An 18,217-nucleotide genomic window follows, 5' to 3' on the forward strand; every position below is an offset into this window, starting at 1 on the left:
GTGTTTCGTTCTTTTAGATCTAATGCTGGACGATGTAATTGCTTCCGGCAGCTCAGCCAGCGCGGCGCCAGGTACTGCGTCTGGGGTTGTGGGTTCCAGGGCATGGCCCTGGGGTGGTCAAGCCCTGCATGCCCCCAGGCCCGCCTCCTGCGTGCGGGGATGTCCTCCTTGCTCCCTCTCTATAGCTCATTGATTCTGTCCTCTTGGGGCACGGGGTGGGGGGTCCCTGGGGTGCCGAGCTCTGTGGCATCCCAGAGACCTGTGCTGCGCTGGATGGGAGGCAAGGGTCTCCGCACCCTCCTCCCTCAGACACCTCTTAAAGGACCCACATTCTCTTCCAAGGCTTCCCGAGCCTTAGCTCCCCAGCCCCCTGCTGCCTCTTCCCACTCCTGCTCCTTCTCCCAGGTCACACTGTTCGATATTAGAGCTGCAAATCTCTCCCATCCCCTTTTATCTGGAGGAGAGACTTTGATCAAGTGAGCAGGATGAGCGGAGCAGAGAGGGGAAGGATTTGTTTTAAAAATGTAACAATGAATAATTGAACAGACTCATTAATAGTCAAGTAATCGCGGTGGCACGTCATCGCTACACATGGCAGGAATGGGGACACAAGGGCCTGAGGTAGCCATAAGCTTCTCCTCAAAACCAAAGGTTTGGGAGCGAGTTGGGTCCGTCTCTTGGAGAGCCGTGTCTCTGGGAAGACCTTCCTGGTCCTGCCCCCCACCTTGGTCCTCAGGCCCCTGCCCCTCCCAGCACGGCCCCCAGACTGAGGGACCTCATCATACCCTCTGATGTCTCCACACCGTGGTTCCCAACCTGTTCATCCCTAAGGGCCCCCCTTATCATCTCCAACAAACCCCACTCTTTAAATGACTGTCTTTGAAGTTATGAGCACTTCAATAATAACTTTGTTTCACTGTTTTTGCTAATCAAAGGCACACGTAATTGCTAATCAGAGCTCTGAGCTGCAGAAGGTTTCGCACTGAATGATGGCAAAAAAAAAAAAAAAAAAAACCACACACAACAAACCATTTTGCCATTAAATTCATCAGTGGGCTCTTAACACAGGCATATGTATGATTTCTTTGAAGCTTTTAGAAATATTGAACAGGACGTAAGAAACCTCATGCGGCTGCCTTCGCAGGCTGCCAAGGGCGTGGGGATTCAGGCTGGGGACCACGAGGCTACACCTTCCTTTGCTATTCCGCATTCCCCTGGAAGCCAGACTCCGGCTGACACTGCCCTGTGAACGCTGGGCTGTCTGATCTATGGGGGCTCAGGGACCCACCCAAGGGGATCCCCGGAGCCACCGTTTGGGAGGTCATCCCTGAGGCCCTAGGTGATTCGGTGTCTGCTGTCCCCGCGGAGTGAGCTCTGGTGTTAGGCATTGAGAGACCAGCTCTCGGGCTCAGGCCCCTCCAGTGGGTTTGTGTCTGAACTGCCCAGGTCCCACATCTCTGCGTCAGCTTGTACTGCAAACTCCTGATGCGTTAGGGGGTGAGGAGAAGCTGGGAGGAAGTGGCCTGCACTTGTGGGTTCCCTGGTCTGTAGACTGAGAGGTCCACATGTACACACTCCCCACAAAACCCCACCCCAGCATAGGGTTGGGCCACAGAAGCTTCTCCACCATGAACCAACACCTGTAGACTCATGGCTTCTAAGAACTCCTGACACACCTACTCAATGCTAAACACTCTTGTCACTTTTACCCTGTACCCCGGTCTGGGGACATTCTGCCATGCTCCTGCTGGCACATGCATGTACACTGATTATAAATACTGTGTATTACCTTTCCAGCTGGTAGTGAGCACTTGGAGACCCCAAAGAGGGGTTGAGATCACTCTCATATTCCTCTTTCCCAGGCCTGGTGTCCTTTGTGGTCTATGCCAGGGTTTTTCCGACCTCTGTGTGCATAAGAATTCCCCAGAGAACATGTTCACACGCGGGTTCCTGAGCCCCACCCACACATTCTCATGGTGTGGACTGGGGTCAGAGGCGAGCATCTGCATTTCCAATCATTCCCCGGGGGCTGGCGATGCTGCCGCCACGGCCTGTCCAATTGTGTCACAGAGATGAGGTCACACCCCCTAGTCTGGGGATGCACCACAACCTCCCTGCTAGTACCGTGCCCACCCAGTGCTGTGCCCAGCGGGAGGGGGTTGGCCAGGCCCCCGGGAGAGGCAGAAGGGAAAAGGCTTTGGTCATCATGGGAATGCGCCTGCCTGGACACCTGAGTCCAGCCCAAGCAATCAGGTTAGCCCAAGCGACCGCTGGGCCTTCAGCACCAGCTCCACTCCCACTGCCACCTGTGTGTGACACCTGCCTCCCATGCCCTCTCTTTTTCCACTGGAATCCAGGGATCGGGCTTGGCCATAGCCGCTGGTGGCGCAGCCTCTGCCGTGGGGGCCTGCGTCCCTGCCTTCCGCCTCCTCCCTGGCACTCGCCTTTGCAGACCCTCTGCCCTGGCTGTGCCTTGGGCTCCCAGCGACCTCTACTAACGCCCTGTACCTGCTACCCTCGCTCACAGCCTCACACCCTTCCTGCGCCCCTGCTGTGTTCTTGCCCCTGACTGGGGGCTGGGCCGTCCTGGGGTGCCCCCCTCCCCACTGTCGGATTCTGGTATTTTCTCTGCCTAAAGCAGTCCATTGGGAGGGAGGGAGATGGGGCCAGGGCTGCCAACGCGCCAGTGACCCCTGGTTCAGTCTGCCCGAGGCTCCTACCTCTGGGCAGGGGTGGGGCGGGGTGGGCAGTGATCTCAAGTTCTGCTGTGAGCTGCTGTCTATAAAACCAAGGTCAAGGGGCCGACGTCCTCCAGAGCCCGAAGGCAAGGACCTTCGGGCAAACTCTTCAAGAGCACCCTCTGGGCCAAAGCCCCAAGGCTCTGTGTCTGAACTGACCTGGCAGCTGGCGCGGGACTCGAACTGGGAGTTAGGTCCTGGCCTTGTCACTGCCTCCCAGTGTATGGACAACCCGCTTTTTGCTGGCCTGGTTCTCGCCCTTGGCACAACAGAGGGGCTGGCCGAGGAGCTGCGGTCAGATCGGCCCGGTGCCCTTCGGACCTGTGCTGTCAATGGGGATTTCCAGCAGCCTAAGCACCTGCTGGTCTGGGGGGCGGGGGCGCGGGGGTGGGTGGAAGGGCATTTGTACAGACCTCAGGGGCCTGAGACCGGGTCAGTCGCGATGAGCAGATGCCCTGCCTCAGTCTTCCTGCCCCCACTTCCTCTCTGGGCCACTTGGAGGAGGGGTCCCTGGCCAGAAGCCAGAGGGAGTGGCAGAAGCCTCACCGTGCCTGGGGCTGTCTGCAGTCAGGCTGGAGCGAGAGGGGAGAGGGGGCACTTTCCCAACCTCTCCTCTGCATTGTCTCAGCTGATAATGGGGCTAATAAGGAGCTGCTTTTTCTAACCTAATTGTATTCAAACATTTTAGTTAATTCTCCATTCATATTTTAGCATAATGGGATCGGGTGCTCTCGGCACTTATGGAGATTAATGCAGAGAGAGTTCCAGCTGCTAAGGCAACACGGGCGACTAGCGCCCTCTGGTTCCCGTGGGTACTGAAGGAAGGAAGGAAGAGGCCCCCTCGCCTGGTCCACCCTCCACGACCGCACTGTGGATGACCCATGGCCTCAAGCTGTCCCCTGTCCCGGGCCTCTCTGCTCCTTACCCTCCTGAGGGTCAGGAGGGCCGCCTGAGCAAACAAAGCCACAGTTGGCTGGCCCATGTCTAAAAGCAAAAAGAGGGACTAACACACCTGGTGGTGTGCCAGAATGTTCTGGACCTGCTTCCTCTTGGTTATCCACACCCAAAGGCTGGTGCTGGAGGGTGGCATTGGGCGAGGCTGAACCTGCGGCTCCTGGGCACTCTTCTTCCTTCGGCCTTTGGTGGGGACCCACCTAGGCCACTCTCTGCCTCAGTTTACTTCTCTGTTCAATAGTCCTCTGCATGGGAAAGGACAATTATATTTGAGCTGGCCTGGGCCCATAGCTTCCTGCTGTCCCTGAGCCAGCCACCCGGCACAGGCCTCGGAGGCTGCAGCGTATGCTGGCTGGCTTTCGCCCTAGACTTCCTGAGAGGGAAGGGCTGTCTGGGACCTGAGGCTGCCCAAGCCTCCCATGGGGAGCCTCTTTTTCCTCTGTGGCTGCCCGGGAGACCAATCTGTCAACCACCCCTGGATGACACGTATCCCCAACTTGGCATGGCCTTTCCTCAGCACCTGGAGGAGGGGCCCCCTGCCATATCTTGCCCTCAGATGTATTCTCCCTGCTTAGTAGGCCAACCTTCTGGCACCATGATTTTTATAACTAAGTGATTCACTAATTACAAGAGAAACACGATGCCTCTGACGGATCTCAGACAGTACTTTCAGCCCAGCCTGCGGTCTAACGCTGCCCTGACGCCCAGGAGCAGGCTGGGCATTGCCTCATTAGAAACTGGGTGAGTCCTTCAGGCGGGGCCCTCCCAGATGAGCCTGGGACGGAGCAGAGCTCTGCGGCCTCCCCTCTGCCCTCCCTCACCTGAGGATGCAGGAGGCACAGGCTCTGCCCCTCCCGGCCTCCCCCCGCTGCCACCAGAGGCCCTCCGAGGGGATCAGTGCAGCCTGCCAAGAAGTCCAATTTCCAATCTCCGGTTTTATCTCCAAATCCCGGCTCTGTGTAATCTCCTCCGCTCCCCTTGGTGAAGGAGCAAGAGCCTTCGCCTCTCTGTTGATGGAGTTGCCTCTGAGCCTGATAAGACCGGTTGTTTTTCATCTTATTGATCCGGCCTGGCTGCGGAACACCGAGCCGAGGGTGTTCTGAGGGGCTGATGGATTTTGGAGGCTGCCTCGGCGCGGGGGCTCACCTGGTGTCTAATGTGGGCGGGGAGCTCTGCATGTCCTGACCCCTTCTGCACCCAACTGTAGCCAGTAGAACAGATGCTTGGAGGGGCGGTACCAAGAGAGCTCCCCCCGCCCCTCTGAAAAGGAAGTAGATGGGGGGCGAGGGTGCTAATGATACTGGAATGTCTCAGCTCAAGTGTTAGAGGCTGGTGGCTGTGAGGGACTGTGGGTGGAGGGGGCACAGGGGTCAGAGCCCGATGGCTGCTCTGCTCTCCTCCCCGCCCCACCAGAAGCCCAGTGCAAACCCTACTACTCGGACTACTCCCGCTTCCGGCTGCTCGTCCACCACCTGTGCACCAGCCACTACCTGGATCTCTTCATTACGGGTGTCATTGGGCTGAACGTGGTCACCATGGCCATGGAGCACTACCAGCAGCCCCAGGTAGGCGTGAGTGCCCAGCCCTGTGTGGGGAGGCCAGCCCGGCCTGAGCTGGGTTCCTCTTGTAGCCCTTTCAGTGCCCTTGGAGATGGGTTTCATCTTGGTTTCCCAGATGAGGACACTGAGCCTCAGACAGGTTAGTTGACTTGACCCAAGTTACATAGCTTGGAAATAGCGGACCTGGTTTCTTCACCCAGCATATATTTACTGAGTGCCTACCCTGTGCTGGGCTCTGGACCTTTGAGGGTAAAGAAGATAGGCTGTTGCTAGCCTTCCTGGAGTGTAGGTTCTTGGGAATGTCCAGCTCCAAAACTCACCACTGATTTTGCCACTTCTCAAGTCAGCCCCCATCAGCTGCCCTCTGGGCCCCAGTTTTCCCATCTGTACAATAGGGACATTGAATTGGTAATGCACCAGGCCGCTCCCAGTTCCTGTGCTCTGTGCCTTCCAGCGCGTTCATCATGTGGTCTCGCCATCCCTCAAGGACCGAGATCCTTTAGCACAAAGTTTGCATTATGCATGTGAATGAGGACCCCGCTCTATCCCAGAGTAGTAACCAGTGGTCAGCCATCGGGGTGAGAACAGAGGAGAAAGGTCTTCTGAGGCTCACCCTGTCTCCCAGCTCTGAGAGGTATGATGTAGGGGGCGAGTGTCGCCCCTGGCCTTACCTGTCATGCCCCACCCCTGCCAGATCCTGGACGAGGCTCTGAAGATCTGCAACTATATCTTCACCGTCATCTTCGTCTTGGAGTCAGTTTTCAAACTCGTGGCCTTTGGCTTCCGCCGGTTCTTCCAGGACAGGTAACAGCAGAGGGGGTGTGGGACTGGAGGAGGGTCCAACGCCTGAAGGCCTGTCTTGACCCCTGAGGTTCAGCCTCTCCTCTAGAATCTACCGAGAAGTGATGGCTGGATGGAGTGTGTGACATCCAGGGCCTGGGGGATGGGAGAGAAGGAAGGGAACTTGACAGGCCCTGGGGACACTGGCAGCTGGAAACCACTGTGGCCTAGACGGGAGGGGGGGGGAGGGAGGGGGGCGGGACGTAAAAGCAAAGAGGTTGGAGCCAGACTGCCTGAACCAGATTTGAATCCTGGCTCCACCCCTTAGGAACTGGTGACCTTGGATAAGTTATTTAATGGCTCTGTGCCTCAGTTTCCTCATCTGTAAAATGGGCGATAATAGAATACACATCACGGAATTGTAAAGAGTTCCTATTTGTAAAGCCCTTAAAACAGCGCTTGGCACATAGCAAACGCCATATGTGCTAAATAAAAAAGCAAATGAATAACAATGAATAGCGGAGACCGTGAGCTAAAGCTGTAGCCTGCCTACGCCACCCACCAGCTAGGTGACCACAGACAAGTCAAGCCTTCTGTGCAGGATGGGTAGGCTGGACCAGCTGCCCTCCACCATCCTTTCTGTAGCCTAAACTGCCTCCTGCTCCTCAGTGCCTCCCGCCCCCCACTCATGGATGTGTCCTGGGCTTTGCAGGTGGAACCAGCTGGACTTGGCCATTGTGCTGCTCTCCATCATGGGCATCACGCTGGAGGAGATCGAGGTCAATGCCTCGCTGCCCATCAACCCCACCATCATCCGCATCATGAGGGTGCTGCGCATCGCCCGAGGTCAGTGCCCAGCTGCCTGCCCACCACTCTCACCTTCCCAGGGTGACTGTCCCCGGGGGAGAGAGCAGGGGTCAGTTCGGTGGCTGGCCAGGGACTGGGAGGCTGTGGGTTTCTGTGGGTCTTTCAGCCTCTGAAAAGGGGAAGACTGGGGGCTGGGCTGAGGGTGGCAGTGGAGCCGTGGCAGCCTTGCTGGCTGGGGCTGGCCATCCTACCCGTCCCGGCCCTAGCCCTGGCCCTGGCGCTGGCCCCGCCAGCTACGTGACCTGGGACCCAGAGGGGCCAGCTCACGACTTTGTCCTTTCTGCAGTGCTAAAGCTGCTGAAGATGGCTGTGGGCATGCGGGCGCTGCTGGACACAGTGATGCAGGCCCTGCCCCAGGTAGCTGGGAGGTGGGGGTGGGAGGGGTCCTTTCAGGGAGGGGGGTGCTCTCCAAAGGGGTGGGGGGCTCAGGGAAGCTGGCTGGGAGATCCAGCGGCACCTTTCCCATTTCTTTTCCTCTTTTCCAGGTGGGGAACCTGGGACTTCTCTTCATGTTGTTGTTTTTCATCTTTGCAGCTCTGGGCGTGGAGCTCTTTGGAGACCTGGGTGAGTCAAGGTGGGGAGGGTGGAAGAGCCAAAACTGGGGACCTAGGGCCTCCGGGGCTAACTCAGGCCTCTCTCCCCTTCCCTCTTCCAGAGTGTGACGAGACGCACCCCTGCGAGGGCCTGGGCCGGCATGCCACCTTCCGCAACTTCGGCATGGCCTTCCTGACCCTCTTCCGAGTCTCCACAGGTGACAACTGGAATGGCATTATGAAGGTGAGAGTCCCCTGCAGTGGAGGTACCCGCCGGGACCGGCTCTGGTTCCAAGGAGACAGCCCTACTCCTTGAGCCAAAATTCCGTGGCAGGATGTGAATAAAAGCGTGTGCCCTTCTCGCTGCCATGTGCCAGAACACTCTGACCTCCCTCTCCCCAGGAGGGGCTCTCACTCACCCTTCCCAGGCCAGTGTCTGATGCTCCCCTGCCCCCAAGACACTGTAGTTCCCTATGCTCTGGTGGCCCAATTTCCCATGACAGCTCCATCCGCTGTCCCCCCAGCCTCACCCCTGTAACCCGCCTCCCCCAGGACACCCTCCGGGACTGCGACCAGGAGTCCACCTGCTACAACACAGTCATCTCCCCCATCTACTTCGTGTCCTTCGTGCTGACAGCCCAGTTTGTGCTGGTCAATGTGGTGATCGCCGTGCTGATGAAGCACCTGGAGGAGAGCAACAAGGAGGCCAAGGAGGAGGCCGAGCTGGAGGCCGAGCTGGAGCTAGAGATGAAGACGCTCAGCCCGCAGCCCCACTCGCCGCTGAGCAGCCCCTTCCTCTGGCCTGGGGTTGAGGGCTCCGACGGCCCCGACAGCCCCAAGCCTGGGGCCCCGCATGCTGGGACCCGTGCGGGCGCAGCCTCTCGCTACTCCCTGGAGCACCCCACGGTGAGCACACTCCCCCACCTGCTGCAGGGGCCGTGGGGAGGGAGACAGGTGGAACGGATGGCCAGCAGCTCAGTGAGGGGGGTGGTGTGCAGGGAGCGGGCGGCACAACAGAGCCAAGGGCTCCTCCTGGGTCTTCCTGCTGCACCTGCCTGGCTGTGGAGGGGCCCGCCGTCCCCTGCCCACCCCCAGAGATGGCAGCACACACGTACTGACCAGAGCCACGTATGTGCTGGCTCAGCCATCCCGAGCCTCCAACCCGACCTGGCCTTCCCTTTGTGGCTCTTAGGTTCACGGCTAAGTTTTCTGTTTCCTTCCTGTTTCTTTCTTACCCTTGCCCAATTACCAAACCTCTTCCCTTCCCACCCTCCTCCTGCCTGATTCCATCTCTCACTCCTTCTCCCCAATCTTCTCTTTCCTCCTCCCTCTCCCCGTGGGCTCTTACCTTCCATCTCTCATCTCTCCTTCCTCTCCCCACCCCTCTCTCTTCCCCTCTTCCCTGCCATCCCCATCCCTTTTCTTCCTGTCTCTTTGGTGTGTGCACACGTGTGTCTGTGTGTATGTGTGTGTGCGTGTGCGCGCGCGTGCACGTGTCCTCCTTTTTCTCCCTCTGTGTCCCTGGTCGATCCCCTGCCACAACACTTCCCGTCACTGCCCCTCTGACCCCTGTTCCCTGACTCTCCGGCTCCCCCTATGGGCTGGTCCTTCCCAGGACAGACAGCTGTTTGACACCATATCCCTGCTGATCCAGGGCTCCCTGGAGGGGGAGCTGAAGCTGATGGACGAGCTGGCAGGCCCATGGGGCCAGCCCTCTGCCTTCCCTCCAGCCAGCAGCCCTGGCGGCTCCGACCCACAGGTTACTGTGCCCGTGCTGTGCCCCCTCCCCTGACCCTGCCGAGCTGTGCCATGCTGTGCCTGCTTCTGGGGAGGTGGGGTGTATCCTGCTCACTGGGTATCAGGAGAAAGAGCAGCCTCAGGGCCTCCGTTGAGCTTTGGGCTTGGCAGGAGGCACCTAGGTGTCGCTCAGCCTGAGATCAGTCTCTGGAACCCATGGTTGGAAGATAGGGATAAGCGCTGAGATTGCACTTTCAAGTGAGAGGATGGATGGAGACAGGGTTTGCAGAGAACACTGGTAACAAAGAACCTGAGAGAGAAGAGGAGGGTGGAGCAGATGACTGATGGGCTGTACAACCTTAGGGAGTGGAGGAAATGAGGTGCCAGATCCAGGGGAGAAAGGCCTCTTGGGACAGTGCAGGTGGCAAGGGGACCGACCCATTGAGGGATAGGTCTTAGGCCGCAGTCAGCTTCTTCACTGAACCCAGCAACCACACCCGGTTCCTCTGTATGGGCATGGTGGGTGCTATCAGGAGCCAGTGGATTCTGACCTGGTCCTGAGAAGGAATGGGAGGCTCCCGCTGGGAGTGGATTCTGGGGACTTCGTTGTGACATAAGTCTCGACTTCCTCCCCAAGCCCAGCCCCTCCCCACAGTGCCACATGATTTTCTCCCCCAGCCCCACCTAAACGTGGATCTTCTGCTTTCTGGGGTCCTCCTTTCTCTCCTTGCGACCTGTCTGGCTGCCCTTGACCCCCTCCACATGCTGGAGCACCCCACCGTCCCTCTCCTAGGTCAAAGGCTGTGGTAGACCTGGAGCGTAGGCAAGGAAACAGGTATCAACTGGAGGTAGAAAAGCCTAGAGTCCCACAGGCCCTGTTGGGTGGAGGGGCAGCCAAGCAGGTTACAGGCATCTGATCCTCGCAGGGGAAGGGGCCTTGCCACCAGGGTTCCTGACTCTAGGTAGGATTCAGTCTCAGATAGGCCACAGGGACCTGACCCTGGCTATGACCTATGATAAGGAGGAGAGAGCATCCTTCCCGAGGCCTCCCATCCTGAAGGAGCCTCGTGGGCAAAGGTGCTGGGAGAGAAGGGGATGTGATGAGAAGTGATCAGAGTCGCCAGCTCACCTGGGAACGAGGGCCCCGCTCTCCCCCAGGGGCCTGTAGGCACTGACGCTCCGCTGCGATCCCAGGTGAGATGGCCAGATGGTGTGGCGGCCCACCCAGGTGTGTCCAACTCGGGCTGGCTCGAGGAGAGCATCTCCCAGAACCCAAGCGGGAGAGAGCGGGTGCGGTGCGGAGGAGGGCCCGGGAGGGGAGAAGCCAGAATCTGGGGGCAGGCCAAGTCCTGCCAGGCTTTTGGAAGCAGAGAGACTAGGCAGAAAACAGTCATCAGATTGGCGGCTTTGTCCCCAGAACCCCCTACGCCGCTCTGTCTGTGCCTAGAGCAGAGAGGCGCTTTGCTGGCCTTTCTCCTTTTTTTTTTTTCCCTGGTATCTATGAGTCGAAAGCCCTCCCCCATCCTGCTCCTTCCCTGGGTGGTGGTGGGGTGGGAGGGGGCTGTTGGGTTCCTGGGGTATCTTTAGAATATGTTTCTGTGTCTCCTGCTTTGTCAGTGTTTGCTCTGGCTCTTTGGTGCCTGCCGCAGCCTCTCTGATCAGAGGGGGTTTGAAGTGGGGGGAGGGGAGGAGCTGTCAGTTTACTTGGGAAACGGGTTGGGGGAGAGAGAAGGGAGGCCTTTTCTCCCTGTGCTTTGTAAAAGGGGGGAAAGAGGGGCTCTGTGTATGTGCGTGTGCGTTGCATGTGTGTGCGTGCACACGTGAGGGTGCGCGTTGTCCTGGTTTCTTATGCCTGATCATCTCTCTCCCTGTCTAGATCCCTCTAGCTGAGATGGAGGCTCTGTCTCTGACGTCAGAGATTGTGTCTGAACCGTCCTGCTCTCTAGCTCTGACGGATGACTCTTTGCCTGATGACACTCATACACTCTTACTTAGTGCCCCGGAGAGCAATGTACATGCACAGCCCCTCACCGTGCCCCCAGCCTCCCCAGGGGCTGGGCTGGCTGCAGGGCTCCAGATCCTTCCCCTCCTTTCACTCTGCCACCGGGCTCCACCGCGCAGAGGCACCACCAGCAGGCGCCCAGTGCTCCAGGTGTTGTTAGGTCTTTCGGGTCCCCCACTGTGGACAAAAACATTAAATTAAAGTGGGGCCTGCCCGAGAAGGGCCCAGCGACAGCAGTTGTGAAAAGGTTAACCCAGACACCCAGGAGTGACCCAGCCCAAAACAGAGCTGGCATCAGGCAGCTGACCAAGGGGCTGCCTAGATGCAGAATCAGCCTCTGAGTTTGGAGCCCTGTGCAAGCCAGCCCTCCCCCTCCCTGCACCCCTCCTCCCCACCTGCCCCCGCACCCCCTGCCATCCGCCACCATGTAGTGGGTGAGAGCCACATCTCTGCTGCCACCACCTTGCCTTCTCCGCCTGGGGGGCCGTCTCTGTCTCCTCTGTCCCTGTCCCTGTGTGTCCCTGCGTCCCCGGGGGCTTCTCTGTGTTTTGACAGCTTCTCCACCCTTGCCCAGCTCCTGGTCCCTTCTGACTGTGAGCAGCCCCCTCCTCCCTCCCTTCTCCCTTTTCTTGGGACTTAAGAGGAAATTGGGGCCCCTCCCTCACAGCAGGGTTCTGTGTTGACCACAGTCTGGGGGTCCCTAGGGGTCTTGGGGTGGGTGCAGAAGTGGAACCTGGGCTGAGAAGGGGAAGCAAAGGATCCAGGCTGTCTTTCGACACAGCCGTTCTCAGGCCTGGTGGGTGCTCAATTGGCTGGGCCCGTGTGGGGACCCCACAGCCCCCCTGAGAACTAGGAACAGATGGGGTGATAGAGAAATATCAGGGGATCAAACCTCATCTCCCTTTGGCTGGGGTCAAGGCTGATGACTGCCTTTCTTTGAAAGAGTTTTTAAAAACCCACCTTAACCCTCAGTCTGTCCACAAAGGGAGGACCTGAGTGCACAGCTCCTAGGCCTTGCCCCCGACCCTACCTTCACCTGTACTAGCCAGCCCTCCCCCATTGCGTAATTAAAAGAGAAGGGGGGAGACAGGTGGGGAAGCCGGCTGTGACATCCCCTAGTGCCCGTCTGTCATTCAACCCATATTATCTCAGCCCATGCCCAGTACTGGGTGCTGAGGCTGCCTTAAAACATGGGAAGGTAGCATCGCCTCCTCTCTGCAGGCAGTCCCCAGCTGCCAAGTCTCCTGCTCACTGGAAGGGTCCTCCCTCACTCCCCACTCCCCCCGCAGCCTCAGCATGGGGGGTTAGGGGCGTGCTATTAGCTTTCAGTCCTCCAGTGTGGTTCTTCAGCCCGTCTCCACGGCGCCCTGAGCATGAGCTCTTGAGCCACCTGCAGGGATGGGGGCTGGGGGCTGGGGGCTGCTCTCCCTCCCCTGGACACCTCCTCACCCCTCTGCCACCCCTGCTGGGAGGCTCTAAGGTTTGCAGTGGGGACGGTTTCCTGGGGGCAGGGCCCCCTCCCCCCTCCCCCCTCCCCCCTTCCCCTCCCCCCTCCCTGTGTGTGGAGGCCTCCTCCGTGTGTCTGCCCCTTCTGCCCGACCACATTCATGCCGTCACCACCTCGTTCGAGAAGGGGATGGGCCAGGGCCTGGGGCGGTGGCGGAGGGGGCTTTTGGTTACTGTTGTCCAGCTCTGCCTCAGTTACCCAATCTGGATGCCTCCTCTTCCTCCCACCTCCCTCCCCTGTTTCTTTTGCAGATGGTGCCCCACCCGGAGGAGGTGCCCGTCATGCTGGGACCAGACCTGCTAACTGTGCGGAAGTCTGGGGTCAGCCGAACGCACTCTCTGCCCAATGACAGCTACATGTGCCGGGATGGAAGCGCTGCTGAGGGGTCCCTGGGACACAGGGGCTGGGGACTCCCCAAAGCTCAGTCAGGTACCAGCACCGGGGGCAGTCAGTGGGGACCTCATTCTTGACCTGTGGGGGAAATGAGGCAGCAAAAGAGGTCTCTCCTACTTCTGAGGAGCCCCCCAGCCTGAAAGGAGGCGCCCAGCCCCTGCCTGAGGGAGGCGGCTCTCAAACCGGGGCGAAGGTTCTGTGGTTAGGGTGGAGGCCCTCCCTGGGAAGGGAGAGGGGAAGGGAGGGGACTCAGGTGGGAGCCAGGCCGGCTGACTTTTCAGCTCTTCTCTTTCCTCCTTCCCCTGTCCCCCGCCTCCCACAGGCTCTGTCTTGTCTGTCCACTCCCAACCAGCAGACACCAACTATATCCTGCAGCTTCCCAAAGAGGGACCCCATCTGCTCCAGCCCCACAGCGCCCCCACCTGGAGCACCATCCCCAAACTGCCCCCTCCGGGCCGCTCCCCTTTGGCTCAGAGGCCCCTTAGGCGCCAGGTGAGCAGCTGTGGAGAGGTGGGCACGGGCCCAAGGGCAGGCCTCGGTGCTGCAAATCCTAGTTGCCTCTCTCATTCCCCCCTGCGAGCATTTACTATGAGCCCATGACGTGCCAGGCTGGGCACCAGGGACACAAGGCCAGACAAAGCAGAAGCGGCCTATGCCCTCCTGGAGTTTGCACCCCTCCCTTGTTTCCCTGAGAAGCCCTGCAGACAGAGGGGGCTCAGTTTGCCCAGGGACACTTGACAAGCCGGACATAGAGCACAGGTCTCTGACTCCCTTTCCTCAACCCAGAACTGCCTGCCTATCCTCTGTATGTCTAGACCTAGCTGAGAGGCACGGGGCCCGTTTTAGGGGCCCACGACCCAGAGCTCACACCCCAGAGGCACAGAGCAGAGGCTCCTGCAGCCAGGCGAGGCTTGCCTGTCCCCCTGCGACAAGCCCGCAGCCCATGCTGTGTGTGCCCGTACGTGTGAGTGAGCATGGCCACGTGAGGACCTGCTCAATCCCACCCACTTGGAGGAACAGGTACAGTCCTCCTCCATCCTGCAATATCCCCTGAGCAGCCTGTGTGTGCCAGGCCCCGGAGGCACAGGCAGACGAGACGGCCCCTGCCCTCCAGAGCTCAGGGTTTGATAGCCCAGACACACACCCTTCAGATCATGGAAGCGACAGGTCACAGCGCTGGGATGTTCGTGTGCCTGGGGCGGCAGGGCACAAAGAAGAGGAAGAGGTCCTTTGTATTTGAGGGTAGAGATTCCCGGGCTCTATGTCACAGAGGACCCGGGCCCATAAAGTTGAGGGATGCTTCAGGCCCAAGAGCGTAGGCAGAGGCAGGGAGGCGCGAAGGAGCCAGCTGGGGAGCAGAGCTGGTCCTGTGCTTTCTTGGGTCCCAGGGGCCGGGAACTGGGGAGATGGGGGAGGCTAGAGGACAGGATTCGCATGGCCCTCCCTCCCCTAACAAGAGCAAATACTGGTAGCCCTGCTTAGGGCGGTCCTGCAGCGCCCCGGAGGGGAAGGAGAGGGCTGTCTGGCTTGACTGGTGGGACAGTTCATGGGGGAGAGGAAGCCCCCAAGCTGAGCCTTCCCTTCACCCTATACAGGCAGCAATAAGGACCGATTCCCTGGATGTTCAGGGCCTGGGCAGCAGGGAGGACCTGCTCTCAGAGGCAAGCGGGCCCTCCCCACCTCTGGCCCGGACCTCCTCCTTCTGGGGCCGCTTGAGCACCCAGGAGCAGCAGCACTCCTGCAGCCAGAGCAAGATCTCGAAGCACATGCACCCACCAGTCCCCTGCCCAGGCCCAGAGCCCACGTGGGGCAAAAGCCCACCAGAGACCAGGAGCAGCTTAGAGCTGGACACGGAGCTGAGCTGGATTTCAGGAGACCTCCTGGCAGTCGGCAGCCAGGAGGAGCCCCCATCCTCGCGGGACCTGAAGAAGTGCTACAGCGTGGAGGCCCAGAGCTGCCGGCGCCGGCCTGCGTCCTGGCTGGAGGAACAGAGGAGGCACTCGATCGCTGTCAGCTGCCTGGACAGCGGCTCCCAAGCCCACCTGGGCCCCGGCCCTTCTGGCCTCGGGGGACCACCTCTTGGGGGGCCAGGGAGCCGGCCCAAGAAAAAACTCAGTCCGCCCAGTATCTCTATAGACCCCCCAGAGAGCCAGGGCGCTCGGCCCCCACCCAGCCCTGGCATCTGCCTACGGCGGAGGGCTCCGTCCAGCGACTCCAAGGATCTCTCGGCCTCTGGCCCCCCCGACAGCATGGCTGCGTCGCCCTCCCCAAAGAAAGACATGCTGGGTGTCTCCGGTTTACCCTCTGACCCGGCAGACCTGGACCCCTGAGTCCTGCCCCACTCTCCCACTCACCTTTCTCCACTGGGCGCCAAATCCTAGCTCCTCCTCCTGGGCTATATTCCTGACAAAAGTCCCGTGTGGAGACCAAGGAGGCGCTCCTCCCTGCCTCAGTGGCACTGGGCACTGGCAAACGCAGGATTTCCAGAGAGCTGGAAGCAGCCGCCCCGACCACCCTGGCTCCAGGCAGAAAGAGAGAGGCCCGGTGTAGCTGAGGTTCCCGACACCAGGAGCTGTTGGGAGAAAGCAATACGTTTGTGCAGAATCTCTATGTATATTCTATTTTATTAAATTAATTGAATCTAGTATATGCGGGATGTACGACATTTTGTGACTGAAGAGACTTGTTTCCTTCTACTTTTATGTGTCTCAGAATATTTTTGAGGCGAAGGCGTCTGTCTCTTGGCTATTTTAACCTAAAATCACCAGTCTAGTTATATTCCCTCTTCTTGCAAAGCACAAGCTGGGACCGCGAGCGCAGTGCTGCCCTGACGGCGGCCCATCTTCGGCGGAGAGCGAGAGCCATTTTGGAAACTGTAATGTAACTTATTTTCTCCTTGAACCTCGTCATCATTTTCTGTAGGAAAAAAAAAAGAGAAAAAGAAAAAAAATAAGATTTTACAAATGAAATGGAACCTTTTTATATATACATACATACATATCTATATCTATATAATAAAGTAATTTTCCAAAATAAAAAGTTAATCACGGTGCAGAGTAAAAGCACAAGGGACAGTTAGGCATTTCCAGATGGCGTTCGAGAGAGATTCCTGGAGATGGGGTGTGGGCGACGGGGAGGGAAGAGGCCACAGCTGCTTCTGTGTGTAGGAGTGTGTGTGTGTGAGTTTGTATGTGTATGTATGAATGGATGTGTGTATATGTGAGAGTGTGTGTATATGAGTGAGTGTGTATGAGTGGAAGCGTGTGTATGTGTGAGTGTGTAGGAATGGATGTGTGTGTGTATGGATGTGTATGTACAAGTACGTATATGTGTGTGTGTATAAATGGCTGTGTGTGTATGTGTGAGTGTATATGAATGGATGTGTGTATGTGTGAGTGTGTGTATATATGAGTGCGTATATGAGTGAGTATGAATGTGTATAAATGGATGTGTATGTGTGTGAGTGTATATGAATGGATGTGTGTATGCGTGAGTGTGTGTATATATGAGCACGTATATGAGTGAGTATGAATGTGTATAAATGGATGTGTATGCGTGTGAGTATATGAATGCATGTGTGTATGTGTGAGTGTGTGTATATATGAGTGCGTATATGAATGAGTATGAATGTGTATAAATGGATGTGTATGTGTGTGAGTGTGTATGAATGGATGTGTGTGTGTGTATATGAGTGAGTATACGTGAGTGTGTCTACGTTTGAGTGGATGTGTGTGTGTCCCTGTCTGAGGGAAAGAGAACCAGGTGCCTTTCACTGGAGGGCTGCAACCTTTCAGCCTCACCTCCCTGGGGGCAGGGAGGAGGGGAGAAGCCCCTTTGGAGGGGAAGCCTGGGCAGATAGGTTCAACTCTGGCTTCTATCAAGGCATTATCTATCACTTCCTCTGAGCCAGGCAGCTCTGTGGACATAATTCCAGATTAACTCTTATTTCTGCTGACAGCTATCAGCGGCACATTGAAAGCTGGAAATCGGCGTAATGAAGCTGTTTTGGTTAATGGGCCAACTGAGGCTGGGAGTGGCAGCTCCAGCGGCTGAAATCAGACCCGTGGGTGGGTGTGCTTCTGGGTTCCCTGCCCAGGCTTCAGCGGGGGTGACCCGAGCGGTCTGGCCTTCAGCCTCCCACTTTGCGGGGCAGGGTGCTGCGCTGACCGGCACTGCTGGCGCTGGTCTGTGAGGGCAGGCAACGGGATTAAGCTGTACAGAGCAGGCTGCTGCCTCCCAGACCGAGGCGGGGCGGCGGGGGGCGGGGGGGGGGCCGGGCCAGGTGTCCAGAAATGACCTTCCAGTGGAATTGGTAGGGTCAGTAAGCCAGGCCACTGAATAAAGAGGTGGCTCCCCGGGGGGTGACGAATGAGGACTGGGAAGGTGTTTACACGGCCTGCTGCCCCATGGGAGCCAGCCCAGAGGAGGGAGGGAGGGAGGGAGGCGGGGGAAGGAAGAAGGGGACAGGTGGAAGGACTAGCAGCGTGGCCCAGAACCTCCTTTCTGGTGCTGATAAGGGCAAGATGACTTAAGAGGAGCAGCCTAGCCAGAGACCCCTCCCAGGTTAACTCTTAATCTGTTCCTGTAGCCCGTTTTCACATCCCTTCCCCCACCTGGGTAGCACATCAATCTCATCAATCTCCCACCTGAATGCTAATCCCTTCCCCCACCTGGGAAGCCCATCCGTTTCCTGCCGGAATGCTAGGGCTTATAAACCCCTATCTAACCCCGATTCGGGGCTCAGAATTTGGAGACTGCCTCCTCTGAGCCCGCGCGTGTGAATAAAGGCTTACTCCGTTCCCTGAATCGTGTCTTGAGTCTGGCTTTCCGTAACAGTGCTACCACGGGCAGTAGTCTCTTCCCTGAAACCCTGGTGCTAAAAAGCGGCACCACAGGCACCAACCACAGGCTCAACCAGCCTGTTCCCTGCCAGTCCCCCACAGAAGACCACCCTAAACCCACTCCCCTGGACACGGCCAGCACCTTCAAACCTCAGGATTCGTGTAACTCAGTAGCAGCCAGCAGCCCTCACAGCTGCCGCTGTCTGAACCTGGGACCAGAGGGTGCGGGTGAGACCTGGGTGGGGGTGGGGGGGTGCCAGACTGCCAGGCGATGAACCTGGAGGATTTTCCAACCTCGTGCTTCCA

General features: G+C 58.3%; 2 protein-coding genes across 8 annotated transcripts in view; both read left to right on the forward strand.

Moving 5' to 3' along the window:
* Positions 1-16,109, forward strand: part of CACNA1G (calcium voltage-gated channel subunit alpha1 G) — a 61,997-nt gene extending 45,888 nt beyond the window's left edge. For 3 of the 7 annotated variants that reach the window (XM_054585397.1, XM_054585398.1, XM_054585396.1), the window contains 12 exons: positions 5,106-5,257; positions 5,946-6,055; positions 6,744-6,877; positions 7,185-7,255; positions 7,384-7,462; positions 7,554-7,675; positions 7,984-8,337; positions 9,047-9,190; positions 11,045-11,179; positions 12,929-13,106; positions 13,393-13,562; positions 14,666-16,109. In XM_054585397.1, coding sequence (XP_054441372.1) covers positions 5,106-5,257; positions 5,946-6,055; positions 6,744-6,877; positions 7,185-7,255; positions 7,384-7,462; positions 7,554-7,675; positions 7,984-8,337; positions 9,047-9,190; positions 11,045-11,179; positions 12,929-13,106; positions 13,393-13,562; positions 14,666-15,400 — 2,384 coding nt within the window. In that variant the 3' untranslated portion in view covers positions 15,401-16,109. The remainder of the gene's footprint in view (positions 1-5,105; positions 5,258-5,945; positions 6,056-6,743; positions 6,878-7,184; positions 7,256-7,383; positions 7,463-7,553; positions 7,676-7,983; positions 8,338-9,046; positions 9,191-11,044; positions 11,180-12,928; positions 13,107-13,392; positions 13,563-14,665) is intronic. The other 4 variants (XM_054585399.1, XM_054585400.1, XM_054585401.1 and 1 more) reach the window with 2 other exon arrangements.
* A 1,253-nt stretch (positions 16,110-17,362) lies between these two features.
* ABCC3 (ATP binding cassette subfamily C member 3) overlaps positions 17,363-18,217 on the forward strand; it is a 50,049-nt gene continuing 49,194 nt past the window's right edge. Inside the window, exons 1-2 of the mRNA XM_054585496.1 lie at positions 17,363-17,382; positions 17,907-18,139. Coding sequence (XP_054441471.1) covers positions 17,363-17,382; positions 17,907-18,139 — 253 coding nt within the window. The remainder of the gene's footprint in view (positions 17,383-17,906; positions 18,140-18,217) is intronic.

Source organism: Pteronotus mesoamericanus, unplaced genomic scaffold (assembly GCF_021234165.1).
Source record: "Pteronotus mesoamericanus isolate MK-2021 breed Mesoamerican mustached bat unplaced genomic scaffold, CSHL_Meso_final contig_84, whole genome shotgun sequence".
Taxonomy (NCBI): domain Eukaryota; kingdom Metazoa; phylum Chordata; class Mammalia; order Chiroptera; family Mormoopidae; genus Pteronotus; species Pteronotus mesoamericanus.